At 57.0% G+C, this 12,597-nt stretch overlaps 1 protein-coding gene across 1 annotated transcript in view; it reads left to right on the top strand.

The window, feature by feature from the left end:
- Positions 1-8,766: 8,766 nt before the first annotated feature.
- RTN4RL1 (reticulon 4 receptor like 1) overlaps positions 8,767-12,597 on the top strand; it is a 95,422-nt gene continuing 91,591 nt past the window's right edge. Inside the window, exon 1 of the mRNA XM_005595519.4 lies at positions 8,767-9,248. Within this exon, the coding sequence (XP_005595576.3) occupies positions 9,236-9,248 (13 nt within the window). The 5' untranslated portion in view covers positions 8,767-9,235. The remainder of the gene's footprint in view (positions 9,249-12,597) is intronic.

The following is a 12,597-nucleotide window of genomic DNA, read 5'->3' as shown; positions in this document are numbered from 1 at the left end:
AGAACGCGGAGAGCGCAGACATTGCGATCGATCGCCGATCGGTCAGCAGGGGGCGGGGATACCCGCTGGGCGGGGCCATAAAGGAGGAGATAGGAGCGGGGCTATACGGAGTTCCACCCCAGCCCAGAATGCCGGGACTCGGGATTCCCTGGTGGTCCCCGACCACTGCAGTTGCCCTCTCCCTGCGACTCAGTCTCCCACTCCTCTCCCCCCCGGCCGTGCACGAGCCTGCCACTCCCGGACCAGAGCTCTCCTATGTGCTAACTCCCTGCACGAGCTTTGCAGGCCGAGTCTTGTGAAGGGGGACACCCACCAGATCTTCCTTCAGACCCCCTGCCAGTCTCCCCCCTCCTGGTAAGCAGTGGCCGGTCACCCGGCCGCCGTGTGGGGCCACGTTCCCTACCTAGGGGGACCCCACTGTCCGGCAGGACAGAACTCAGGGACCACCAGCCCAACTCCAAGTTGAGAGTCTTGGTGCAGGTTTCTGGATCGTCCTTATCACCTTAAAAAAAATTTTTTTTTTTTTTTTTGAGACAGGATCTTGGTCTGTCGCCCAGGCTGGAGTGCAGTGGTGCGATCATTGTTCACAGCAGTCTCAATCTTATGGGCTCAGGCCATCTTCCTGCCTCAGCCCCCTGAGTACCCAGGACCACAAGCGTACGTTCAGTTAAGTTTTTTGTTTTTTGTTTTTAATAGAGATAAGGTTTCACTGTTTTGCCCAGGCTGGTCTTGAACCTCTGGACTCAAGCAATCCTCCCACTTTGGCCTCCCAAAGTGCTGGGATTACAGATGTGAGCCACTGCACCCAGCCCTTATCACCTTTAGAATCCACCGTGTAGGCCGGGCGCGGTGGCTCAAGCCTGTAATCCCAGCACTTTGGGAGGCCGAGATGGGCGGATCACAAGGTCATTAGATCAAGACCATCCTGGCGAACACGGTGAAACCCTGTCTCTACTGAAAAAATACAAAAAACTAGCCGGGCGAGGTGGCGGGCGCCTGTAGTCCCAGCTACTCAGGAGGCTGGGGCAGGAGAATGGCGTAATCCCGGGAGGTGGAGCTTGCAGTGAGCTGAGATCCGGCCACTGCACTCCAGCCTGGGCGACAGAGGGAGACTCCGTCTCAAAAAAAAAAAAAAAATAATAATAATAATAATAATAATAATAATGAAAAGAGAACAGCCCTAATAATAATAATAAAAGAGAACAGCCCTGCGGAAAACCCAAGAGTCAGTCTAGCCAGCCCAGCCACCCTGGGAGAATGTCTCCTCACTCCCACCTCCTGAGGATGCCTTGAAGGTTTGAGCTTCTAGATATGAGGTCTATAAGCAAACCATTAAACATGAATACTAACTTAAAAGACTGCCCTCCTTACTCCGAATCCCACTGACTATGGCCACACTGGTTAATTCTTTCACACTTACCTCTCCTCATTTAAAAGGGAAATAAACATCATACACTGACTTAGTTGTCCCATTGCTCCTCCTTACTCTTAAGCCAGGAAAGATGGGAAGAACACTTGAGTCAGGGTGGTGGACGTACCAGTAAGGACAGAAAAGTGACCTTGTCCCTTAGGGACCAGTAGTCTAGCAAAGACAGGTTTACACATAATTACAACTCCTGGAGTAAAGGGGAAACCGTAGCGCTTAGCAAGACTGCAGCCCTTACTCTGGTCTCACCCTGTTCCCCACAATTCAGCTTATTATTTTTTAAGGCAGGGTCTCACTCCATCACCCAGGCTGGAGCGCAGGGGCGCAGTCATGGTCCACTGCGGCCTTGACCTCCTGGGCTCAAACGATAATCCTCCCACCTCAGCCTCCCCAGTAGCTAGGACTACAAGCACTGCCAAGACGCACAGCTTTTTCTTTTTTTTTAGGCAGAATCTCACTCTGTCCGCCAGGCTGGAGTGCAGTGGCACCATCTCATCTCACCGCAACCTCAGCCTCCCGGGCTCAAGCAATTCTCCTGCCTCAGCCTCCCAAGCAGCTGGGATTACAGGCATGCACCACAACGCCTGGCTAATTTTTGTATTTTTAGTAGAGACAGGGTTTCAACATGTTGGCCAGGCTGGTCTTGAACTCCTGACATCAGGTGATCCGCCCACCTCTGCCTCCCAGAGTGCTGGGATTACAGGTGTGAGCCACCTCGCCCAGCCACACACAGCTATTTTTTAATTTTTTTGTGCATACAGGGTCCCCCTATCTTGCCCAGCCTGGTGTGGAATTCCTGGGCTCACACAATCCTCCTCAGCCTCCCAAAGTGCTCAGACTAAAGGTGTAAGCCACTATGCCCTGCCCCCACATTAAGCTTAGTTCAACCCCGATATCTCTTTAGGAGCCAGTCTGAGGATACGAAAAGGCAAGAAATTAACTTATTCAACGAATATGTATTGAGACTGTACTGTGTGCCACAACTTCTGCTAAGGCCCCACACTATGATAGGAGGGATCCGCTCAGATTTGAGGCTTCACCCACCGTGTGGGCGGCGGTGGGGATGGTTCAGTGGAGATCTAGTCTGGCAGGCTGGGACCCTGAGACCAGATTTGAACGTTACCACTGCTATGGTTTTTGGTCAGTTGTTTCGAAAGCCTTGGACAATCAGCCTAGGCTTCCTAGGCCCATCACAGATCCTCCTCTGACAGGTCCCTAGTGGTCGTTGGGGTGTAGGAGCTGCTAACATTAGCCCTTCAATGTGTCCCAGGGGCCAGGAGGCACCTCCTCCTTCATCACAAAGCTATGATATGTTTACATTAACATTCCCCCAGTAGACTGAGATCTCTGATCCCAGTACCTGCACCCAGCGCAGGCCTGGCATTCGGTGGGCGCCTAGTTAATGCCTGGCGAATGAAACCTTGTGCCTCTTCCCTGAAAGCATTCCCTGAGGGAGCACTCGTAAGACGCCAGCTGCAACGGGCCTGGCCCCTTCCCTCCCCGTCGAGTCCGTTTTATCCGTCAATCTTCCTGCGTCCGTCTGCCCGCTAAGGCAAGGCTGTAGTTTCCGATTTGAGGATTCAGGGCTGCTCTCGGTCGCGCCCTAAAGCTGCAAAAGACTGGTACCCCTGGGCTCCGGTTGACAGCGACCCCCAGGTGGTGACAGCGGCCCAAGGCGACTAACAGCGGGATCTAGAGAAGACGCTGCCGCCGTTAAAGGGGGTCGGTCCTATCCCTAACTTGGGGGCCCCGCCCCGAGATGCGAGGTCTGGAGGGCGCAGCGTTGCAGCACCCACCTCTGCCAGGGCCGTTTCGGCCGCCCTGCTCCGCTGCCCGGGACACAACCAGCGCCGCCATCACTTGCCTGAGCACGTGGTACTAAAAAGACAGCGCTGGAAGAACGCGGAGAGCGCAGACATTGCGATCGATCGCCGATCGGTCAGCAGGGGGCGGGGATACCCGCTGGGCGGGGCCATAAAGGAGGAGATAGGAGCGGGGCTATACGGAGTTCCACCCCAGCCCAGAATGCCGGGACTCGGGATTCCCTGGTGGTCCCCGACCACTGCAGTTGCCCTCTCCCTGCGACTCAGTCTCCCACTCCTCTCCCCCCCGGCCGTGCACGAGCCTGCCACTCCCGGACCAGAGCTCTCCTATGTGCTAACTCCCTGCACGAGCTTTGCAGGCCGAGTCTTGTGAAGGGGGACACCCACCAGATCTTCCTTCAGACCCCCTGCCAGTCTCCCCCCTCCTGGTAAGCAGTGGCCGGTCACCCGGCCGCCGTGTGGGGCCACGTTCCCTACCTAGGGGGACCCCACTGTCCGGCAGGACAGAACTCAGGGACCACCAGCCCAACTCCAAGTTGAGAGTCTTGGTGCAGGTTTCTGGATCGTCCTTATCACCTTAAAAAAAATTTTTTTTTTTTTTTTTTGAGACAGGATCTTGGTCTGTCGCCCAGGCTGGAGTGCAGTGGTGCGATCATTGTTCACAGCAGTCTCAATCTTATGGGCTCAGGCCATCTTCCTGCCTCAGCCCCCTGAGTACCCAGGACCACAAGCGTACGTTCAGTTAAGTTTTTTGTTTTTTGTTTTTAATAGAGATAAGGTTTCACTGTTTTGCCCAGGCTGGTCTTGAACCTCTGGACTCAAGCAATCCTCCCACTTTGGCCTCCCAAAGTGCTGGGATTACAGATGTGAGCCACTGCACCCAGCCCTTATCACCTTTAGAATCCACCGTGTAGGCCGGGCGCGGTGGCTCAAGCCTGTAATCCCAGCACTTTGGGAGGCCGAGATGGGCGGATCACAAGGTCATTAGATCAAGACCATCCTGGCGAACACGGTGAAACCCTGTCTCTACTGAAAAAATACAAAAAACTAGCCGGGCGAGGTGGCGGGCGCCTGTAGTCCCAGCTACTCAGGAGGCTGGGGCAGGAGAATGGCGTAATCCCGGGAGGTGGAGCTTGCAGTGAGCTGAGATCCGGCCACTGCACTCCAGCCTGGGCGACAGAGGGAGACTCCGTCTCAAAAAAGAAAAAAAAAAAAAAATCCACCGTGTAGACCCTGTAGAAGGTTCACATGGACGAAACTGCACCTTTAGGGAAAGCCCACAGCCTGAGGGTGCTTTCCTGGGAGGGTGGGCAGTCGAGGACTGTGATGTCTAACCCTTCTGGACCCTGGCCAACCTTTGCCCTGCCCCTCAGGGCTAGTCTTTCTCCTGATCACTGACAGAGCCCAAGAGACCCCAAAGAGAAGACAGCCAGTGAAACGGCTTTGACCTTTGGAAGAGCAAAGTACCTGCAGGACTGGCCCTCAGCAGACTGCCCCGCAGAACAATGGTCTGTCAGGGCTGACGGTCTACCCAGTCCCCTGGCGTCCTCCTCTTCTGTCTGTGGTGGTGCTGTGAGCACAGCTAGCCCTTTAAGTCAGCTCTGTGGCCTTGGGCTCCCCCAGAGGCCCTCCCTGCTTGGAAACCCCTAATTAAGGTGCAGGGAGAAGTGAAAACAAGCAGCCAGAGACAGGCCCTGCCTGGGAGGCTGCCCAGGGAGGAGAAATGGCCGGGCAGGCGGGGAGTGATCACCAAGGGTCAGTGCTCTGCCCCTCAGGCCATCAGCACTCTTAGGACAGGTAGCTGTAGACAGAAACATGACCACTGTGGGTCCCAGGAACACTCCCCTCCACTCGACAAGCGTCCAGACTGGACCTTCCCATCTCCCCTCAACTTCTTCGGATCCCCAGGGTGCAAGATCTGAATTCCAGGAGCTCACTCAGCCCCTCCTTTCTCAGGACTCCACTGCCCAGCCTGTGGACAGCCTTAGCTCTGGCTGCAGCATCGAGTTTCAAAGGGAAAGGATTGGCTCCAGCTGAGCAATGGCTTCTCCCTACCAGGCGCCATATCCCTTGGGACCTTTCCCTCATCAGAGGTGGGGCCTGTGGATGGCAAAGGTCCCATCCTCTTGTAACATCACCCCGCATCCACTGTGCCTAATGAACTGCTCTGGCACCCATTAGGAAGCCAGATGATGCCTAGGAGAACTGGACATGAAGAACAGATGTGAGAATGCTTCCTCAAGACCCCATAGTGCAGGACATTGGGGGCTGCCATTCAGCTTGGGCCGAGGACACCTCCATCTGTCTGTGGGGGTCTCCCTGCCTGAGTTACTCAGCAGTCTGAGTAATTACTGCCTGACAAGAAGGCGGGCACAGCGCACCCCCACATTACACCACAACACCCGCCTTCACTCGTCCCCACCCCCTGGCTGGACTCCAAGGCAGCACCCAGCCCTCCTGAGGCCTGAAATAACTCTGCTTCTCACACTCACGCCCAGCCCCAGCCAACTTTTCCTAAGATGCTAGAGTTTGTGGGCTAGGGGGTCATGGGGAGGCGGCTTGGGGAGGTGGAAGGAGGATTATCCCACATTCAGTCCCTGAGTCAGGCCCACACTTTATCGCTGATCTGTGATGTGACGTTGAGCAAGTTGTTCATCCTCTCTGGGCCTCGGTGTACTGACAGAGGACCTCTCAAGCCCCCAGTGTCAGGGCTCAGGCAGGCAGTGGGGTCAGCACTGCCGTGCAGCTGGTGGCTAAGAGAAGGAATGCCTCACCTTCTGTTCCTACCCCAAGAAAGACCAATCCTTTTTTGTTGTTTTTAACTGCTCCTGTGGCCATGGGCAGTGTGCCCAGAGTAGCAGCCATCAATCTTTTTTTATCTTTAAACATTTTTTTGAAATAGATATGGAGTCTAACTATGTTGCCCAGGCTGCTCTCGAACTCCTGGCCTCAGGCAATCCTCCCACCCCAGCCTTCCAAAGTGGTGAGATGATAGGTGTGAGCCCATGGTCCTCAGGAAGGACCAATCTTATTCATCTTCAGAACAAGGTTACTTCTCACCTTCAAGCATCTGCATGGAATGCCCTTCCCCCTTCTCAATGTGGTGAACTCAGCTCTCAAGACCTAACTCCAAGGGCACCTCTTCTGTGACTGTTTCCTGATTATCCCATAGTCCCTGGCAGAGCTAGCAGAGCCCTTTCTCAGTCTTTGTGACTTCTGTCAAACTCTAAGATGGTTTGTGGGTCTTTCTTCTCCCACGACACCTGAAGCTTCTGGAAGCCCAAGCCTAGAGCCTTAGCTCAAATCTGAAGCTTCAGTGCCACCAAATGCATGTTTGAGTGAATACGTCAGACTGGCCTTCTTTTTTTTTGTTTGTTTTTTTTTGGTTTTTTTTGAGACAGAGTCTCGCTCTGTTGCCCAGGCAGGAGTGCAATGGTATGATCTTGGCTCACTGCAACTTCCATCTCCTGGGTTCAAGAGATTCTCCTATAGCCTCCCAAGTAACTGGAATTACAGGTGCGTGCCACCACACTTGGCTAATTTTTGTATTTTTAATAGAGACAGGGTTTCACCCTGGCCAAGCTGGTCTTGAACTCCTGACCTCAAGTGATCTGCTCAGCTCGGCCTCCCAAAGTGCTGGGATTACAGGTGTGAGCCACCGCGCCCAGCCTGAACTTTTTTTTTTTTTTTTTTTTTTTTGAGATAGAGTCTTGCTCTGTTACCCAGGCTGGAATGCAGTGGCACGATCTCAGCTCACTGCAACCTCTGCCTCCCGGGTTCAAGCGATTCTCCTGCCTCAGTCTCCCGAGTAGCTGAGCCTACAGATGCATGCCACCATACCCAGCTAATTGTTGTATTTTTAGTAGAGACCGGGTTTCACCATGCTGTCCAGGCTGGTCTCAAACTCCTGACCTCGTGATCTGCCTGCCTCCACCTCCCAAAGTGCTAGGATTACAGGTGTGAGCCACCGTGCCCAGCCCTGACCTTTTTGACCTTCCTATCATGTCACCTTTTCCTACAAGGAGGGATTCAATTGGATTTCTGCTTGGATGTCACCTGCTCAGAGCAACTTTCCTTCACTGCCACCCCTACCCCTGTGTCAGCTTCAGAATAATATTCTGCTTGTTTTCTTCTAAGCACCATCTTCCCATCTTCTCTGGACTTTCCTCATTTGGTCCCTATTAAAATGGAAACTCGGCCGGGCGCGGTGGCTCACGTCTGTAATCTCAGCACTTTGGGAGGCCCAGGCGGGCGGATCACGAGGTCAGGGGATCGAGACCATCCTGGCTAACGCAGGGAAACCCCATCTCTACTCAAAATACAAAAAATTAGCCGGGCGTGGTGGCGGGCGCCTGTAACCCCAGCTACTTGGGAGGCGGAGGCAGGAGAATGGCGTGAACCCGGGAGGCAGAGCTTGCAGTGAGCTGAGATCCGGCCACTGCACTCCAGCCTTGGCGACAGAGCAAGACTCCGTCTCAAAAAAAAAAAAAAAAAAAAAAAAAAGGAAACTCCTTGAGGACAGGGCAAAGACAAGCCTTTTTCGTCTGCTGAATCTTTAGCCACAGCAGTGCCCCACACATGCTGAGCCTTCGGTGAATGTGTGTTGAATGAGAGCCTTGGTCCATCCACTTTTCCTTCCCTTCGAATCCCTCTGATCTCAGGCCAGCAGAGGGTGCCGCCTCCACCCAGGATCTCGCCTGGCCCGAACCTTCTCTTCCCTCAGCCCAACAGGCCCCTGCGGGACCCGCTTTCCAAGGGGCGTCTCCTCTATTTTCCGCGAACCCCTGGAGGGGTCTGTGTGGACCAAGGGAGATCAGAGACCCCCCCCCACCCGACCCAGGCGGAGACAGCCCACCCGAGCCCGCACGGGTCCTTCCTTCTCCCTGGAATTTGCAGCTGACCCTTCCCGAATGGCTTGCTCCTCTCCTCTCCCCACAAAAGAACAGTGTCCTGGGACTCGGGGTGCGGGGCAGCCGGGTTCGCTGGAGCTGCTCAGTGCGGGGAAGAGCCGTCGAGACTGGGAGAAGGGGCGCTGGCCAGGGAGGAGACGGGGCAGGGAGCGCACTCGCGATCCAGACTCTGGGCGGTCCTCGCGTCCCAGCCGCCTCTCCCGATGACCTCCAGCCGCGAAGGGCGAGCGGGCGGGGGCTGGGCTGCGGGTTCGGGCTCCGGGAGGCCTGCGGGGCCGGGGAGGGGCGTGGAGTGGCCCGAGGACCGGCTTGGGGACTGGGGCAGGTGCCTGGACGGACGCCGGCCGAGGATCTTCCCCGGGGGCGGGTGCAGTGAAAACACCTTGGGAGGCGGCGCCGCGCGGCTGAGCGCTGCTGCCCTGGGAATAGGACGGCGCTCGGCACTGCGAGCTGAGAGCACTTTCATAAATTTTGTATGGGAGGCGCTCCGTGAGCGGGGGCGGGGAGCGGAGCGAGAGGGAGGGAGCTAGCGAGCAAAGGAGGGAGGGAGGAGGAGAGGAGGGGGAAGCCGGGGTGGGGGGGAGGAAGGGAGGCGCCCCGCTCCGCCGATCGCTCGGTCCTGCAAACGCGCGCCGGGCGCTTTCCCCGGAGCTCGGCGGTGCGTGCGAGCGCCCTTTTGCAGCAGCCGCGGCGGCGGTGGTCCGAGGGGGCGGAGAGGAGGGGGCTGCGACCGGCCGGCCAGGGGGCGGCGTCCCCCCTCAAAACCGCCTGCAAAGTGCTCCGGGTGGCAGAAGCAGGCCGCCGGCTCCGCGGAGCAAGCCGCTCGCCCCGGGGCTGAGCAAGCGCGCGGGGCTGCCGGGCAGCACCACGGTTGCTTGCGGGCGCCGGTGTCCTCGGCGCGTGGCTGGAGCTCACCATGCCCCTGAGGGGCCGGGCCACCGGGCACGAGCGGATCCCCGGCTTGCCCCCGCCTCAACGCGCTCGGATTAGCTGCAGCTGGCGCCCAGGGATTTGAATCTGGACCCCGGGAGGGAGTGCGCCTAGGCCGACCTCGGAGCGGCGGCCCCGTGGCCAACATGCTTCGCAAAGGTGAGTTGGAGCCGCAGGGGCAAGTTGAAGTTGAATGCGCTCAGGAAAGAGCCGTGAGCCCTGGAGCCGCCCGGCGCTGGGGCTCTCGATCCGGGAAGTAGCCCCCGGCGGGCTGGTGGGTTTTGCCGGGCGCACCCGCCGAGGGGCTGCTGCTGGGGCTCAGCTCCCGTCGGTGGCCAGTTGTGAGACACGGGGTTTGCTCCATGGATCGAGTGGCCAGGCCTAGAGATCAGGCCCGGAGGGGTCAGTCGGAGACCAGAGTGAGCGGCCGGTGGTGGAAGGGGAGCCGGCCTCCTGGGACCTTTGCTTTGCTGTGATAAAGTTTTGCACTTGCAGGCTCCATCCCCTGCGCGGGCACACGCCCTTGCTTCTGCCGCTTTGTGGAGGCCGAGTCCGCACGGCGCTCCTGTGCAGCCAGCGGTCAGTGACCGCGCGGCCCGGGCGCTCCCCGCGCGCCCTAGCTCCCCAGACGAGGCCCGGACGCGGACGTCTTCTCTGCAGTCCTGCTCTGATCCCCAGGGATGGGCTCTGGGCACCCAGCTGCTGAGGGTGGGGAGCAGCCAGCGCCTGATGTCCAGTTCCTCAAACTTTCCTTATGCTGGGAGTGGAGGGACGCGAAGGCCGTGCCGCCAGTGTGCGCGACCGGTGCCCAGCTCAACTTGAGGACAGCTGGCTTCGCGACCACCTTAGCTAGACGCCCCGGCAGCTTGGCCCAGTACCGAGCGCGGCAAAGTTGGTGCGGGCACCGGGGAAGTCCCGCCGCGGCCCCACGTGGTTGCCACGCTGGGCGCCGTCCCCCGGGCCCTGGGAGGGCAAGTGATCACGCCGGGAGCCCACGGGCCCCGCCACCAGCTGTTCCAGCCTCTGCGTCTGCCTCTCTCCCCTCCCAGGTCCGAGCGGGCTGTGGCGCCCCGCCGGGATCTCCCCGCGCCTGGCCCGGCCGGGAGGCTGAGAAGCCGCGGGGCCTGCGGTTGGCTGCCCCGGCCCTGCGGGAGCCGGCTGAGGCGGGAGCTCAGGTAGCGGAGGGGCCTGATCCCTGCGCTCCGCGCTCCAGCCTTAATCCGCCCCTGTTTCCATGGCAACAGACCGAGGTGTCGTAAGCACAGGATTCTGACCTCACAGCAGGATGGGGAAGGAGAAAACGCGCACGGGGAGGGGGTGGAGGTGGGGGAGGTAGGGGAGGTGGGGGAGGGGGGGAAGCGAAGCCCTAAGATGGGCGGAGAGAAGCAGATGTGGAGGTGATGGCGGAGACCCAGATATAAGCAGGTCAGACAGGTGGGTGGAGGAACCACGCCTTTGGTGGGGCGGTAAAGGCCGTTTGGTGGTCGCAGCTTGGGCGGACCGAGGAAGCTGAGTTGCCCCGTCGTCTTGGAAGAGTCACAAACTTGTGTGTGACTTGTGCCCTCCACGTGGATCGGTGCAGTGCAGGGGGAAACGCTGGCTGTCTTCCGCTGTGGTGTGGAAGAGTCTCTGGGGCTAGTTGGAGAAACCGCTTTGCAGACACACCCCAGATCCTCCTTTTCCCTGCAGAAAGGCACAAAAAGTCCTTTCAGCAACCGAGCAGTGCTGGCCAAGTGTCTTTGCACAGAGAAGGTGCTTTTTACAGAGCTGAGCACGAGCCCAGGTCTGAGAAACTTGGGCCTGGAGCATGCAAACTTGCCCCAGTCGGGAAGGCTTCCCGGGCACCTCTAAAGAGGCCGCCATGTCTGGGCTGCAGGTCTGTGATAGGGATAATGGAGAGGAACTGACATCTCATTTCCCTTTTGGTCTTTTGTCTTTTGGCAGTTTATAGTTAAAAATGAGCCACCAAGCAGCCCACGCACTTTATTTATATGGTTTAGGTGCCCAGGGAGGCTCCAGCAGCCTCCAAGAACCTTTCTCTCCCACCCTGGCTAGCCAGAGGCCCAGCTATGGATGAGCCCATTGCATTGTGGAGGCGGCTCCCAGGGGGAGCCTCCTTACCCTGCACAAGAGGTGGCCACTGGAGGCTTAGCAGTCACGTGTGTTTGCTACTCGGGCTGTTTTTTCCTTCCTGCACAGCCTGGTTGGCTGAAGAGGTTCCACCGATAGGTTTCCACCTGAATTGGCCCAAAGGAAGCAGAGAAGAGAAGCCCTTCACTAGGCTGGGCTCAGCCTGGGGACCTGGAGACTGCCCCTAGGACATTGTGTGGACAGAGGACTTGTGTTGGTTCTTTCCTGGGCAGGCAGTTTTCTCTCTTGGCCCCAGATCCTGATCCTTTGGATTTGTTTCTTCTGCACACCTGTATAGGACACTCAGATTCTCTGTATGGATTCTAGGTAGGCGCCCAAAGCCAAAAGCATGCCTGAGGCTAATGCCCAGGGAGGTGGCCATTCAAGTGTCTGCTTCTAGAATTATTCCCAAAGTCTCCAAGCAAAAATTATATAGGAGGCCAGGTGTGGTGGCTCATGGCTATAATACCAGCATTTTGGGAGGCCAAGGTAGGAGGATCACTTGAGACCAGGAGTTCGAGGCCAGCCTGGGCAACAGAATGAGACTCCGTCTCAAAAAAAAAAATGGAGTCTCACTCTGTTGCCCAGGCTGGAGTGCAGTGGTGCAATCTCAGCTAACTGCAACCTCTGCCTCCCAGATTCAAGCAATTCTCCTGCCTCAGCCTCCCAAGTAGCTAGGACTACAGGTGCACGCCACCATGCTTGACTCATTTTTTGTATTTTTAGTAGAGATGGGGTTTTGCCATGTTGGCCAGGCTGGTCTCAAACTCCTGGTCTCAAGTGATCCGCCCACTTCTGCCTCCTGAAGTGCTGGGATTACAGGTGTGAGTCACTGCACCTGGACAAAATTTTAAAAAATTATCCAGGTGCAGTGGCATATGCTGGTAGTCCCAGCTACTTGGGAGGCTGAGGTGGGAGGATCACTTGAGTCTGAGAGGTAGGGGCTACAGTGGGCCGACATTGTGCTACTGCCCTCCAGCCTGCAGGACAAAGCCAGACGCTATTTAAAAAAAAAAAAAAAAAAAAAAAAACCAGACTGGGCACGGTGGCTCACACCTGTAATCCCAGCACTTTGGGAGGCTGAGTTGGGAGGATCACTTGAGGTCAGGAGTTCAAGACCAGCCTGACCAACATGGTGAAACCCCATTTCTACTAAAAATACAAAACTTAGCCAGTCGTGCTGGCACATGTCTGTTATCCCAGCTTCTTGGGAAGCTGAGGCAGGAGAATCACTTGAACCCGGGAGGCAGAGGTTGCAGTGAGCCGAGATTGTGCCACTGCACTCCAGCCCGGGAAAACATGCGACACTCCATCTAAAAAAAAAAAAGATATAGGAAGTGTTTAGACAGATCTTGCTATTTTTTTGCCTATAATATGC

Source organism: Macaca fascicularis, chromosome 16 (assembly GCF_037993035.2).
Source record: "Macaca fascicularis isolate 582-1 chromosome 16, T2T-MFA8v1.1".
Lineage (NCBI taxonomy): Eukaryota > Metazoa > Chordata > Mammalia > Primates > Cercopithecidae > Macaca > Macaca fascicularis.
The sequence above is the reverse complement of the archived record's forward strand: the minus strand, read 5'-3'. Positions and strand labels throughout refer to the sequence as shown.